Source organism: Eptatretus burgeri, chromosome 6, assembly GCF_056783735.1.
Source record: "Eptatretus burgeri isolate ZD-2024b chromosome 6, Ebu_testis_v1, whole genome shotgun sequence".
Classification (NCBI taxonomy): Eukaryota; Metazoa; Chordata; class Myxini; order Myxiniformes; family Myxinidae; genus Eptatretus; species Eptatretus burgeri.
The window spans coordinates 35,845,165-35,861,470 of record NC_140966.1 but is presented as its reverse complement, the minus strand read 5'-3'; the positions used below and the strand labels follow the sequence as shown (position 1 = coordinate 35,861,470).

Here is a 16,306-nt window from a genome sequence, read left to right as displayed (position 1 = left end):
GCGCACACACACACACACACACACACACACACACACACACACACACACACACACACACACACACACACACACACACACACACACACACACACACACACACACACACACACACACACACTGTTCTAAATCTGCTCCCCACAATTTTTATCATTTATCGAACAGTAATGTCTATTTCTAAAGTATTATATTAACATCAAAACTGTAAAGGATGTTGCAAATTGTACAAATTCTACAACACCTTATATTTAAACTTTAAAATCATAAACTTCAAAATAGTTATTTATCGAAAGGATCAATCTTCTTAGCTTGTAAACTTTTGACAGATCCCAGAGCATCAGAAGGGCTCTGTTTTCCATCGTGGTTTCGACCCTTTCAACCCATAACCTCTCCAAACAGTGGGCTCACAACCACGGCTGTCGGTATATATCAGTAGATCCACAACTTCAGCTGTGTCGAGACAGTTAGTCAACCGAGCAATGCAACCTCACGACTCAAACGTTCTACCTATAGCATTTAGCTTTTCTTATGGATGTTTAACTTCCTTTCTAGAGGGTTTTCATGCATTATCATACATTTCTAATCGTTATAACACATTCCGTTATGAAATTAAACATTACTGTATGCTATTTTATATTAGCACAAGTTCACCACTAAATCGATGTGTTGTTCAAAATACAGGAAACTGTTGTTTTTACCACTGAAAAACATGCTCTACGGCAGCGCCCCTTCTCGACCATTGAAAATGTTTTTAAATGTATTTATTTGAATATTTTATCTTAATGTCTTTACCTTTTTAATCCATTTAATACATTCCATTTGGTGTCGTTTGTGACACACAAAACTTATACTTTAATGGCCACAAATATTCTCACGTTCATGTGGGGTTCGCCGGGGGATGCTTGGCTCAAGTCTTTCACAAAACAGTTGGCCAGGCCTGACGTTCAACTCAGGTTAGGGCAGAAATTTAGAATTTATTCATGGGGCTGGCGATAGCTAATCTACTCTTCACAGAGAATATCATGGGATCTTTAACGTCCGTCAATGAATGCTGACAGACAGGACACCCGCTTAATGTCCATCCAAGGGAAGGTGCATACATTGATGAATCACCCTGCCTGTGAAACACCAGAACGACAGTTTGAGGCTGGGTCAGGATTCAAAACCAAGTTAGACAGCTTAGAGGCGAGTGTGTGTGTACCTCTAGGCCATCCTGCTAGCCCCTTTTGTGACATGTGTATATAATATCCCAATAATTTGATGAGGCAGCAACAGCACAATTTATATGCATGACACCAGGATCATGTCACATTTCTGGTGAGTGATGCTCATTTTGTTCAATGTCTATGCATGCACGCGCACACACACACACACACACACACACACACACACACACACACACACACACACACACACACACACACACACACACACACACACACACACACACACACACACACACACACACACACACACACACACACACACATACACATACACATACACATACACATACACATACACATACACATACACATACACATACACATACACATACACATACACATACACATACACATACACATACACATACACACATACACACACACACACACCAGAGTTTGTACTGGCCAGTGACCAATTCGTGCATGACTCGGCCACACTAAAGAGCTTATAATGGGGCAGGTGTTATACAAGGTGTGTTTTATGTTTTGCTAATTTAATAATCGGTATATGACTGTAGGTGGATTTAGATACTCAAGATAGTCCTAAACATACCACCGATTTAAACAATTTTTGATATGTAGGTATATTAACTTTGTATATAATTGGCAAGAAAATTTATGATTATGCATACATTTTATTATACACCTCATTGTACTTTTATGTTAAGTGTTTTTTGGCAATTGTGAGTCTCTTGCTCCACATATACCTTGTTAAATGCTCCATGCATACTTGGTATGAAAAGCTCCACTTGTACTATACCTGGCCAAACACGCACGTATACCTACCGGTCAAATGGTCCATGTATACCTGGTTGAACATTTCATGTATACCCGGTTGACCGTTCCACATATACTTGAGTGCTCCACATTTAACTGGTTATTGAGTTTGTCGTGATTGAGTTACGTTCTCCACACAAAACAATTAATTATAAATGTGCGTCATGCACCCTTTGTTTGTGTTTTGGATGACTTCAGTACAGATGATCTTGGGTTGAGTTGTTCGCCATCACATTTTACATTTGGTTTCGGGGAAAGGAAGGGAGGAGGGGCAAGGGGGAGCAGGTTTAAAATATCCTGGACTGCCAGAGAAGTCTAAAAATATATTAACGTTTATTCATTAAATGCAAGGTTCATGGAAATCTTTCACATGCCCCTCCTCAACTCTAATAATGCCTCACGGCCTCCTATCAGGCCTGAATGATCTTCGGATTGTGTCTGATCACGTTGCATGTTTGCCTGACTCAATTCCCACAATAACCTTTCAAATCAGCATTCTAAGACTTGGAATAAAGTTTGAGCACGTAGCTCATTTTAAAACATTAACAAGGTTGATCGGTAATACTGTACAAATATAGGAACATGAAATGAATTTTTTTTTAATGCAGTTTATTGAAATACTTTTTATAACTAAATTTCGTCAATTTACTTTAAACTGGCCTGTTCGGCCACGTATGTACTGATCGTCTCTTGAGAACAAAATGAGTGTATGTTAGACGACAACACCTTCAGAACATTTAGCTGAACTGCAGCCAGAACCAACTAAGACGTGACGACAAGGCTCGGGTGCAATGTTTCTGTGACTGATTGACCTTCAACAGGGACGAGGCAGACCATGACTCAGCAGACCGGGGTTACGATATACCCCTCTGGAAAGGGGTTGCGGGTATTATGAGATGCAGGAATGGGGTTAGAGTTTGGCTCGGATGAATCAGTTTTGGAGCAAAAGGGGTAAAGCAGGTAATACATGTACCTTGTTGCTGTTGGCTACCTGGCCACATCATGGTTTGTCATTTGGTGAAACCAAATGTCACGGTTGAACCTCCTTCATTTCCTGTTTCGTTTTTCCACCGCATCGTCTCGACAGGGATTGCAGTCCCCATCATCAGTGTTGACCGAAGTGGAGAGTTAATAACGTTAATTAATTTTGCAGGGCCACGGTGCAGATGCAAAATGGCAGTCTGTATTATATGCAAAGATAGCACCAAAACGTTCTCCAAACGAGGTTTCTCACGATAGTGCAACAGGCGTCAATATTTGTTTGAGTTTGTCAACGTCCAAGGATATATTTTCTTCTTATTCAGATTTTTTTTTTTTGTAAAAAGGATTATGAAAAGTATCTCGTTCCGCCAACCTTTTGAACGCCCGTTGTTCCAGGTCATGGAGCAATGATCCTTTTTATGCGTAGTGAAGAAGAGTGCAATTACACTCGAAAGCTATGGACAATCTAGCCTCACGTGGCTTCAAATTGTATCCAAAAGAGTTTATCATAAATGATTGCTTTGTCAGGTAATTGGAGACCTTATTGTATTGAAAGAGCATGTGTGTGTGTGTGTGTAAGAGGGGGGAGGAGAGAGAGAGAGAGAGAGAGAGAGAGAGAGAGAGAGAGAGAGAGAGAGAGAGAGAGAGAGAGAGAGAGAGAGAGAGAGAGAGAGAGAGAGAGAGAGAGAGAGAGAGAGAGAGAGAGAGAGAGAGAGAGAGAGAGAGAGAGAGAGAGAGCGAGCGCTCTTCTACACCCTTGAACCCCACGTTGTACCGCCCTGGCATGGTGTATTCCATGGCAGCCATCACACTATAGCAAGTGAAACAAACTAATTTGACGGACTTTTAAATACTTCTGAACGTGTGAAAAATGATTCTCGGGCTGCTCGTCAGGGGTCACCCAGCAGGCGACTCGTGAATGCGGACGAGACCCGCAGGGAGCGGCGGCATCTTAAAATGAAACTGAGCCCTCTGTCCCACTAATTCGAGAGTGTAATTTAATGAAAACCCAACGAGGGTTTGCGCCGATGCGGCTGTGCAACGATCACCTCGCCGATGGAAAGTGTTTCGAGACAAACGACCGATTTGTCTGTTCAAGCTCATTGCTTGCACTTTAAGGAAACCATTAAGTGGAAACAGCGCCCCCTGAGCTAAGGGCTTTTAAAGGTTGATTGACTGACGCGCCTTTACAACACGCAGAGCGGGTCGCACGTGATTATAAAGCACTCTGAGTATGTCTATGCGTTGCTGCCTACGACCGTACACATACACACACGCACACGCACACGCACACGCACACGCACACGCACACGCACACGTCACTTGCTGTTTCCAAGTGATGATTTCCCCAAAAATAATATATTTCCATGGTTTCATTTTGCATTAGGAAGCACACTTTGAAAAGTAAATCTGAATTGCCAATTTAAGTTGAAAACAAGGAATGCGTCACGTTGTGACAACATGATGTTTCAGGGTGCAAAGGATGTCATTTAAACTGTTTCAGAGAAATCCGCTTTTGGTGTTTATGGGATAAAATGACAGAATTTCATAAAACCTCACTTTTAGAGAAGCTTCCAGATGGAAACCTTAAGGAATGCCTTGCATGACATCAGAGAAACTCCTTTTCTGGATATTTAAGATATCTTGAACAGTGTATTTTGATGAAAACATTGTTGATGTATCAAAGTAACTGGAAGTAGGTAGGCCACACCCAGGAATTTTGCTTTCCTTCCCTAAACTGGCTCGAGATGATTACACCCACTAGTTACGGTGAAAATTTACTTCTTTTTTTATGTTGTGTTTTTCTATTCCAAAGACTTTTGATCATCCACTTTAAGCTATTTTTTAAATCTTGTCAAGTTTTTGAATCATCATCATCATCATCATCATCATCATCATCATCATCGTCATCGTCATCATCATTTTACGATTGTCAGAGTGTCGGTGCCACTGAAGCAATCTCTTGCGAAGGGTTATGCTGGATGGTTTGCCGTTGCCTTCTCGGCATTCAGGAATTTGAAATTTGTTCAGTGTGTCGTGAATAACTTACCTACGCTTTTTGAAAGACAGCGTTAGATCTTTAACTTCAACCAACGACCAGTGTGAGCAAACAGGTCCTTCGGCTTAACGTCCTTGCAATGGATGGTGCACACATTGATGCCTCGCCCCTAATGTGAAACACGAAGGTGAAAGTTCATAGCTCGGCCGAGATTCAAATTCATGCTAAAACAGCTGAAGGGCGAAGTGCGCATACCTCTAAGGTATCCTACCAACCTTTGAACTATGCATATGACCAAATGAGGGATTATCAGGTAAGATCACAGCCTGTTAGAAGCACACATACAGTATGGTGATTGTTGGGTTAAATGGTATGTATTTTATATGTTTTTTTTTCAAAGGAAATTCTTCCAGAAAAAAAGTATATGGAAAATAAGGGTTTCAACAACTGATTTTATGGGATTATTAACTTTTGATCATTGATTAAGATCTTCACCTGTATCTCAACACTTTCTTCCTGAATGCAAGCTGAACACAATATATAAGAAGCAATTTGACAAATAACATTGAAAGGTTAACACACGTGAAATGTATGCTCCAGCCAACTCTCTCTAAGTCTTGATGATGTCCACAGACGGTAGCATGTCGCACGAGGGAAGCTTGGACAACAGTTTAAGCAATTCTGCGAGTGAAGACTCAGAAGATGCACAAATGCGTCTTCAACTCAAGCGGAAATTGCAGCGGAACCGGACATCCTTTACGCAGGAGCAGATTGAGGCGCTTGAGAAGGGTGCGTTTCACACGAGTGGCAGCAATGAGTTTTTTTTATCATCGAGGTTATGCAACAGCATAGAAGCATACCAAATGTGCTGCCTTTCTTACAGGGGAATCGGTAATCATCATTTCATTTTTAATTAACTGAAATTTGGATAAACATTTGATATTAGCTACTTTTAGCAAATTAATGCATTTCTCATCAAGAAAAAAGTTTGGCATTCCCATCTGAGAACTTCACTCATGACGCTGGGATTCCAGGTATAAATTCCATGAAATTTGTTGATTTGTCCATCGTCTGATCATGTTGTTGCTCTGCATGTGATGATAAATGTACATTTTGCATTTAATACCAGAACATTCTTTATTCTATTGGTCATTTTCGAATATCCATAAAAGATGATGTGTACGTCCACATTAAAACTATGTGACATCTTTGTGATATTCACACAGAGTTTGAACGGACACACTACCCAGACGTGTTTGCAAGGGAACGACTGGCTTCTAAAATAGACCTTCCTGAGGCACGCATCCAGGTGCATTTTGAACATTTTCCATCTTGCCTTTTTTATTTCCTCATATTTTTGTACATGTCATGCCAGATTATTCTCATCGTAATAATATTACTAATAATAATAATAATAATAATAATAATAATAATATATAGCTTGTGCAATCAGGGATGCTGTAACATGTTTGGGGGCTCCAGGCCTTGTTTCATGAATTATGGGGCCCCTCCGAAGCATCTTCCCTGAGAGCAGAATTTAATAAACAGACACCAATTATTTTACTTTACTTCAGACATTTAATATGAGAGATTAATTTTATGAAGGTAAAAGGTTTCAACGACAAAAAGTAAGTTGCCTTGAGTGGCCATAAGCAGTCTTTAGAAAGCAAGTGAAGCCAGAAGCAAAAAAGTTCCAGTCTAAGAAAATTCTCCTTTTATACAGGGCTCCTAATAATGGGGCCGTTGTCTTGTTGGGACCCCTGGCCAGGGCCCGGTAAGCCCATATGTCACAACATCATTGTGTGCAATGTATGCTCTGGGACAGGTTTGGTTTTCCAACCGACGAGCAAAATGGAGACGTGAAGAGAAGCTGAGAAACCAGCGGCGACAGACGGCCAATGGCTCAAACCACATCCCCATCAACAGCAGCTTTACTCCAACTGTGTACCAACCTATCCCTCAACCATCCACGACAGGTAAACAGTATGTTCATGGGGTGTTCAAAAAGTTATACAAATTATCTACTCATAATAGTCCAATAAACACCAATAAAAGTATGAGAATACTCCAAGTCCAAGACCAAGTCATGCCAAAAAATATACATTTATATATTTTCTTACTCTTTACCCCACGTACGCAAAGCGAAACGTGGGGTTAAGCAATTGGTTTACTTCTGTCTGTTTGTCTGTCTGTCCACCAACATCAGTTCATGATCGAGGAATAACTTAATTTCAACTGAATGTTGTATTTTGAACATAAATCGGAACAGGAATCAGAAAAGGAATCTGTAGTTTTACTTTATTTTGGCTCTGAATTTGTCCCGATCGCACATGTGCAGAGAGGAGTGAGATAATTTTTTACTGTCTACCTGTCCGGCAGTCAAACAAAATTAAAAATCCTTCCAAACAGGAAACTAACTGTTTTTAAGGATGTCATAAAGGACATAAACAACAGGCATGAAGAACTAATGTAATGTGTTAAATAAGGTGGTGTAAAAGATGTTGCATCAACAGCAGTGAACTTCTGAAAATTTGTTTTTCTATAATCTTTAAAATCTTTATTTCAATTTCTTTATATACTTGAACACTATAGAACACAAAAGACCTTTTTGCACTTTCAAAACCCTTCCCTTTAGCAGTACTTGGACAAAATATGGTATTTTACGTCATCACGACCAATCAAATTTTCAGCTCGCAGATCCTGCCCATGTCCTTGTTTCTCAAGACTGTGTGGAGTAAGATGTTCCATGAACTCTCTATTTACACATATTTTTGTCCTGAAATAATAGGCTAGGAATATCTTGGACTATTGTATCTTGTTTTTAGAACTTTTTGAACAACCCTCATAAATATGTCTTTATATATGTATTGGTATGTACAGTATGTATCTTGAACTGAAAGAATACTGGTATGTATGTATGTAGTGTATTTATAAGGGAAGGCAATGACGCATTGATGAAAGTGAGATTTGACCCTCAGTTCTGAGCATCACGACATGTCATACTCAGACGGGAATGCTACACAGCCAATATTGTTATCATTATCAATTTTTGACATTACATTCACATGTAAAAACACACAATTAAGCAGGTTAGTCAACTTAATGAAGTTCTGAGTGATGTATTATGAGGCAGCTATGCCTTGCCCCTGATTGTCCGTGAAACTCGTGTGATTGGCTGCAAATACTTTTCACAGATAATCAGGGACCCCGAAAACGATAAATGGTTGCATTCACAGAAATTACTGCAGTAATTAAACTGCTGGTACTTTGTATTTTATGCTTGATGGTGCATTTTTTTTATACAATTTAAAGTGAAAATTTTAATGATTGGATTTGGTAATTGCCTGGTTTTGCAATTTGAGTTTAGTTTTCCTTTAAATTGGCAGTTGAATGAAAGATAATCGAAGGGAGTCTTCCAAAAAAACATCACCAGCATGGAGGCCAAATACACGTTGTGTTTGTAAAGATTGCAGGATCCCTCGTGTATGGTGGGGGGTTTCTTTCTTGCTCTTGTTGAATATTTAATCATGGCAGATATTGAAAAAAATTGGTCTTTTCATCCAAATTGTCATGAGAGACGACAATTAATTTCACCCACAGTCTCACAGCTGTCACATCCAGATCATTTTCATGTGTATCGCTGAATAACCCAAAAGTTCACTCATTGATTCAGCTAAACTTTAGGATCAGCAATTAAAAAGTAAGGAAATAAGAAAGAGTTTCAATTAGCAATGATTTTCTCTTTCACTTCGATTTCAGGACCCATGTTGAGTCGGACAGACGGGGGTCTGGTGAATGCGTACAGCAGTCTTCCCCAAATGCCCAGCTTCACAATGGCGAATAACCTTCCTATTCAGGCAAGGAATTACAATGGATGGCAATTGTATGTGTTAAAGATAGCTTCAAGAAACATGTCACTAAAGGGAAATTAGAGCCACAGAGAATACAAGGTGACAAATTTGCGAGATGCTTAGTTATATCTTGCAGCAGAGATTCATTTTCATCGGGCTGGCAGGATCACACATGAGCTGTGTCGTCTCAGTTTGATTCCTGACCCGACAATAAATTCGGATTGGTGCTTCTCAGACTGGGCGTACCTCAGTGAGTGCACTGTCTGTGGGTTGGGACATTGAGTCAGGTCCCTCTTTGTTGGAATTTGCTGCTGGTGAACATTAAAGATCACACAGTGTGCCTTGCAAAGAGTAGGCCATTGCATGCCAGCACCCTGGCTAAATTTCCTCGACGGAAGGCAGTGGCAAACCACCCAGTGTAATCTTTGTGTGATGCTGCTGTGTCAGTGCATGAACCTCACTAACAACAGAACAATAAGTTTTACTACATCTGTGATATACTTAAATGAAAAAAATTGTCCATTCCTTTTTCCTTTGATTTTAACCTGCATGACCAATGAAAGGCTGATGTTTACTTCCTGAGATGTCAAGCTGTCCATGCCTGGAAGGTTGAAGACGTCATTTAGACCTGGGTCCTTTTTTTGTTTCTACTTTTGGTCTTTGTGTCTCATGAGACACATGGAGTGTGCTGATAGTATATTTCCGTTTAGCTGGTGCTTCCATATTGGTGGATTGCCATTGATTACTAAATGTAGTGAAGGACCAAACGCATATCATTTTAATTTGCATAAATGGTGAATTATTTCACCACATTCCCTTCCCCTCCCATTTTCCATAGTCCTTTGTTCAAATATTCCCCTCATGTTATCCCCTTTACCCCCAATTACTGCAACTTGCTTCCATTTCTTAATATTATTTCTTGATCTACTTTCCTTTCCCAATTTGTATAGGTCACATGTAGATGCCCCCAAATGTGACAGGATGGGGCAGAAATTGTGCACTTATCATTGAGCTGTCTAATCTGGGTCTGATCCTCAACTCGAGTATGAACTGTCAGATTGGTGTTTCACAGCCAGAGTCTTTCGTCACAAAGTACGCCATCACTCAAATGGAGGTTAAACCGGGGACCCATCTGCTAACAATGGTTGCTGTTTGACATTAAATAGTCCATGTTTTCTTTCAAAGAGCAAGCAAAGTATTACCAGCACCCATGAACAAATTCCAAATTCCTGCCAAAATCAAAATCAGTCCAATACCAGGCCCTGGCCAGCTGGTTTGTGAAAGATTTGGGCCAATCTTACATGCTCTCTGAACCGCTGACCCCATACTATGGGACAATGGTGATAATAATAATAACTAGAACTTCGAGCAGTGCTGCCAGCTTTGAAGCAGTCCAAATCTGCAACCCACATCGAGCCCCATTTGGAAAAAGAATTCTGGGAAAGTGTTTTCCTGGAAAATGAAGCCCAAATCCATCATCAGCAGGAAGCAATATGTGAATTGTTACTTTTTCTGGACCATTCAGCATCAGTGGGCCAAACTACGTATAGTAAGCTACTACTGTTGTCAAATGTCAGTGTTTTGTGATGACATAACATATTCGACCAATCGTGAGATTCCAGAGTTTTTAGAGCAGAAGCTTCAAATTCACACTTCAATACTGTCTTGAGGGGTGTTTAAAATTTCATGGTGATCAGTTTACTATTTCTGGAAAAGAAGATTGTTTTATGTTTCTGACAAAATCCAAGATTACCACCAATACAGGACAAAATTCAAAACAAAATCCATTAGGTTCAAGTTCCAAAGGTGTGCTATAAACATGTACAGATTGGCATAGCCAACTTTGAACAGTTTGTTTTTTCAAAAGTCGTTTCACAAAAATTGCCACAACTAGCATAATAATCCCAACAAGAACAATGGCCTTGATACCTATCAGCTTGGAAGTCATACAAGAGCAGACATAGATGCCTGAAAATAAATAATTACATCATGATTTTACTTGCTGGCTAGTTTTAAATTACAAAAAAAAATTTGACTTAAAGATGTAGTTTTGATGGTTTTATACACAGATCACTGAAATAAGAAAAATGCAATGGGGAGCTTTTCCTTTATGGTTCTTTGAAATTATCTCATTAGGCCATGCTACAATAAAATGCAATTGTATTTCCCTGAAGAAAAACTATTTTAGTTTAATTGCCAATTGTACTTCGAGAAACTGTAGCTTGGAAACTACTGGGAATCGAGTATTGCAAGTCGTGTTTTAGTTGTAACTGAGAACAAATGAGGGGTAAGATGGGAGGGAGCGGCTGGGTGGGGAGGGGAAAGGTGGATGGGGGTTAGAGCAACCACCTTCACAGCTTGTACAATGGCCTGAGATCTTATTGTTTGTTTCTCAGATCTTAAATGATCTATATATGCTAAACCTTTCAATGCTTTTGTTCAAGAACAGAAATTGATATTTGTATGGCATGATAGTATCACCATATGAAAACAAAAATCAAGTAGTAGTTTAGTAATGATGTCAATGGCATCACGTGATGTATAAGCAATGAGTCTTGTTACTTCCACCACCGAAGGTGGTCGGAAGTTATGTTTTCACCCCTGTCTGTTTGTTACTTACGAAATCTAAATATTTCGGAAGTATATTGATGACTTCCGTCATCTGTTTGTGTGTTTGTGTGTGTGTTTGTTTGTGTGTGTGTTTGTTTGTAGGCACGATAACTCGAGAACGGAAGAAGCTACCAATGTCAAATTACACCACGTGATTCAGGAGGGTGGTGGCGAGCGCTGATTAGATTTTGGTCAAAATCGGTCAAAGGTCAAGGTCACAGTGAGGTCAAACATTCGATTTTTGATGGTTTTGTACAGAATCATCGTAGAAACTTCTGGTTTGCGTCGCTACCTTCTCGAGAGACAGCTTTTATTAGACAAGGTCAGAGGTCAAGTTGACGATTTCGTAAGTACCAGTCTATGACTGCTTGGTTGTTTGTTTATTTGTTTGTGTACACGATATCTCAAAAAGTTTTGGACGGATTCAGATGAAATCTGGTGGGCAGGTTAAGTGTGTGACAAGGACAAACTGATGAGATTTTGGTGAAGATCTGGATCTGGATCCAGCTACTGGAATTTTTTTAAGTGATTCTTCACCATTGCGAAATAGAGCCAAAAACCGAATATAGCATGATATCTCAAAAAGTTGTGGACGGATTCGGACAAAACCTGGTGGACACATTGGGTGTTTGACAAGAACGAATTGATTTGATTTTGATGAAGATACGAATCCAGATCCGGATATGAGAATTTTTTTTAATTTTTCAGTGATTCTTCACCATTGAGAGACGGACCAAAAACGATGTATACCATGGCATTTCAAAAAGTTGTTGGGCCCGATATGTTCTACTGGATCAGGTATTGCATGGCGGAGATATGAGATCGACCGCGTGCTCTTCGAGTTTACATTTGGTTTCGTCAGCAATTTATCCAATGTTTTCGTCTCTATTTGATAGTCAGTGCCACTATTTGGTCATGTCAGTGCCAAATTAATGCATCTATGGTTGCTTTGCCTCCTCTTACTTCCTTCTTCCTCTGTTTGGCCAAACAGCCTGTACGAAATTATTTTTGGACACTCAAATGGAAACGTGTAGGAAAGGAAATTCATTTTTTTTTTTCCATAAGAGTCATGTCAAGTGTTTCACACCCAATTAAATATGTCCCACAAAGGGGAAGACGTGGCAGCCACCACAAAGATTACTGGGAAATTAACTGAAGTTACATGTGTTACTTAATGGGGCATTTTACACAAGAATGTGAAGTAATAAATTTTATCATCATCAGATGTATTGATTCTCGTTTTTGTAATTTCATTTTTCACTTTGAGGGAGCACCATGGGTTGAATTTTCGAATGGAAACGGATTTGTGTGCTCATTAACATTATCTCAAACTAATAGAAAAGAAATAAAGCTGTTACTACAATTTAAAATCGGGTATTGACTTATCATACACTCTGTACATAATACCTACACAATGCATTGTTGAAAAATTACACAAAAACAAAATGATTACGTTGTACAAAGGAGTAGGGTAATTGTATTACTTTGTTTACTTGTCTGGCAGTCAAACAAAATTTAAAATCATTCCAAAAAGGAAGCCTAGTGTTTTTAAGGCTGTCATAAAGGACACACACACAACAGGTATGAAGAAGTAATGGAAAGTGGTGTAAAAGACGCTGCATCAACAGTGGTAAACTTCCGAAAAAAGTATATATATATATATTTTTTTTTACAGCCTTTAACTCAGTGGTTGTTGATTCTGAGTATACTCACAGTTTTGGGTGTACCAGATTTTGCCACTATGAATATTCTCATTGAAAATATTTCGCTATGACTATATTGTAAACAGAATATGCTGCCATGCCAGATAACGCAATAAATGATCATCTGGCAGTTCGGTGTAATATATATCGATGTTTTAATCATCATCATCATTATCAGTCTTCAGGAGAAGTTTTCCCACTTCATTTGTATTCATACGTGCCATTTTGAAGGATAACGACAAGCAGAAAAAAAAGAAAAAACATGTGGTACTCGGCACACAATCTACTATTAGCAACTAGAAGGGCACTCGGTGGAGCGAATACCTCTGCTACACAATGTCTGATCCACGAGAAGACATCGGCCCAATACATTTTTAAATATCATGCTATATATCGTTTTTGGCCCCATTTCTCAATGGTGAAGAATCACTTTGAAAATTAAAAAATTCTCAGATTCGGATTTGGATTCGGATCTTCACCAAAATTGAGTAAATTCTTGCACCTCACACACCCAACGTGTCAATCAAGTTTTGTCCGAATCCGTCCAAAACTTTTTGAGATGTCGTGCTATATATCGTTTTTGGCCCGATCTCCCAATGGTGAAGAATCACTTTAAAAATTCTAGTTGCCAGATCCAGATCCGGATCTTCACTAAATCTAATGAGTTCATCCTTGTCATACACCCAAACGGCCCACCAAACTTCGTCCAAATCTGTCCACAACTTTTTGAGATATCCTACACACAAACAAACAAACAAGAAAGATGCAGAGCATGATACTTGCAAAATCCACAAAACAAATTTGACCTTAGAAATAATTGGTGGTTGAATTCAATGACCGAATATGAAAATCATTTTCAAATTACAAGTCAATCAGATGAAAATTGACGATTTTAGAAATTCGGCCAATGTTGACTTTTTGGGCCTATATTGACCTTTTGGCCAACGTTCACCTGAAAAATACTTGTTCGTTGAATTCAGTGAGTTGATGTGCAAATCCTCTTCAAATTTCAAGTCAATGGGATGAAAATTGAGGATTTTAGAAATTTCACCAAAGTTCTTGACCTTTGGCCTGTGTTGACTTTTTGGTCTATCTTGACCTCAAAAATAATTGGCTGGTTGAATTCAATGACCTGATCTTCCAATTTCAAGTCAATCAGATGAAAATTGATAATTTCAGAAATTTGACAAATTTGTTGACCTTTGGCCTATATTGACCTTTTGACCTCAAAAAGAATAGGCTTCTTGCTTATGATGAACTCTACTAGGTGGTGAAGTTTTGTGAATATCGGTTTAAAATTATGACCTGTAGGCGATAGACAGACAGACAGACAGACAGACTAATGCACAAGACCAACCAGTATATGCTTTAAAATCTTAGATTTTTGAAAGTAACAAACAAACAGACAGACAGACAGGGGTGAAAACATAACCTCCTTCCACCTTCGGTGGTGGAGGGAATGATGTTATACGAATGTCGATTGGGTGCTAAAAAAAATAGTCCTTCTAGATCGTTTATACCTAGCATATGGAATTGAAAATCTTGTCTCGTTGCACGCTGCGAGTTTTCTCATAATGTGGGGTTTCCCCAGCAATGGATAATAAATGAACGTGGATTTGCTCACAGAAGGGTAAAATTTGAAAATAAAATAGCCTATATGCACGTGCATACTGGCTTGGCAACTGGGAGTGGTGTGTACGATATGAGTTGGCAGACACCGTGCTAAAATTTTTATTTCATTTCAAATGAATTATTTCCTTGAACGCTGAAGAACACAAATTGCTTTGTTGGCATGATCAAAAACCTTCAGTTTAGAAGTATTAGAACAAAATATTACGGCATCTCGACCAATCACATTTGCCACTCACACTCTCAATATTGTGGAACATCGAGATTCAGACAAAATTGCAGCCCAGAGGAAATATAGATCATACTCGGATATGCAAAGTAAGGGTTTCAAAGACCCTTTCCATGTCCTTTTTCTGAAGACCATGCAGGATAAGGTGTTCTATGAACTCCAGTTTCAGAAACTGTTGTTTGTTTAGGTAGGTTGTCAGAAATACCTGTCATTGACGAAATATAACATTCAAAACACCTTAACAGCTGCCGTCTTCATTGAAAGCTTGTGGGACTAACTTTATATCGACACTAATAAAATGCAATGTGTGTGTGTCTCCTCCATAACTCCAAAACCATAAAACCTAACAGCCTGAAACTTTGCATGCATACTAAGAAAACTCCAAGGAAGTGCATGAGTGAAAATTGGATGTTTGTGTTAATTAAAACACCCATTTTGAAGATAATTAACGGCGTAATTTACCTCTTTTAGCCTGGTGTTGACTCAGTGGTTAGGGTGGCGGCTTGGGATCCAAGGGTCCTGAGTTCAAACCTCGTTGCCCGCTGAATTACTTCACCAGGGGGCTGACTCAGCCTGTCATCCTTCCGAGGTCGGCAAAATGAGTACCAGCTTGCTGGGGATGATCGAGTCATTCGAGTATCCTGCGTCGGAGTGGCGACCCATCTAGGATTGTGCCCAATAGCCAAGGAAACTGCTTCGGCAGCACCGACGCTCTGTACAGAGTATGGTTCCAATGGATTATTTACCTCTCTGGGATCTAAAGCTGCCATGTTTTTGACCTGCTCAACCATGCCTTGACTTGGAATATGCCTCAACAATTTCTTAATGATAAAGTTATGGTTTTCACTTTCCTCACTCATATTATTTAATGCCTGTTCATCATAGCTGAGAATTGCTGGGTACATTGCAATGCTTATAAACACCTGGAGACATCAGCATTTGTGGCTTTATTTAATTTCCGCACATGTGATCACCACGTGAATCTCGTAAACTAATAAGAATTACAAAATTATATATCCAGAATCGAACTTACAAGCAGTTCTGACTCCTGGAAAAGTGTTCATTTGTCCAATTCGGCCATATTTGACATTTCGGGCATCTCCAGGACTGCATGTTTAATGTGTTGCGATTTGCGTGCCAAACGGGCCATTTCTTATCAACCGTTTCGTTGGATTGCTTGCTTGAGTGCTTGAGCCACTTGGTGAGCACTCTCCAAGCTGCTTGACTGTCCATTTCGGTAAGAGTACCCGTGCTCACAACGGAACATCGATTAGACAGATGTACATTTCCGCCTGTGTTGGGCC

The 16,306-nt window shown here is 39.4% G+C and overlaps 1 protein-coding gene across 2 annotated transcripts in view; it reads left to right on the top strand.

The window, feature by feature from the left end:
* Positions 1 to 16,306, top strand: part of PAX6 (paired box 6) — a 202,453-nt gene that overhangs the window by 12,374 nt on the left and 173,773 nt on the right. For both annotated transcript variants that reach the window (XM_085884549.1, XM_085884551.1), the window contains exons 6-9: positions 5,614 to 5,769; positions 6,207 to 6,289; positions 6,806 to 6,956; positions 8,740 to 8,837. In XM_085884549.1, coding sequence (XP_085740675.1) covers positions 5,614 to 5,769; positions 6,207 to 6,289; positions 6,806 to 6,956; positions 8,740 to 8,837 — 488 coding nt within the window. The remainder of the gene's footprint in view (positions 1 to 5,613; positions 5,770 to 6,206; positions 6,290 to 6,805; positions 6,957 to 8,739; positions 8,838 to 16,306) is intronic.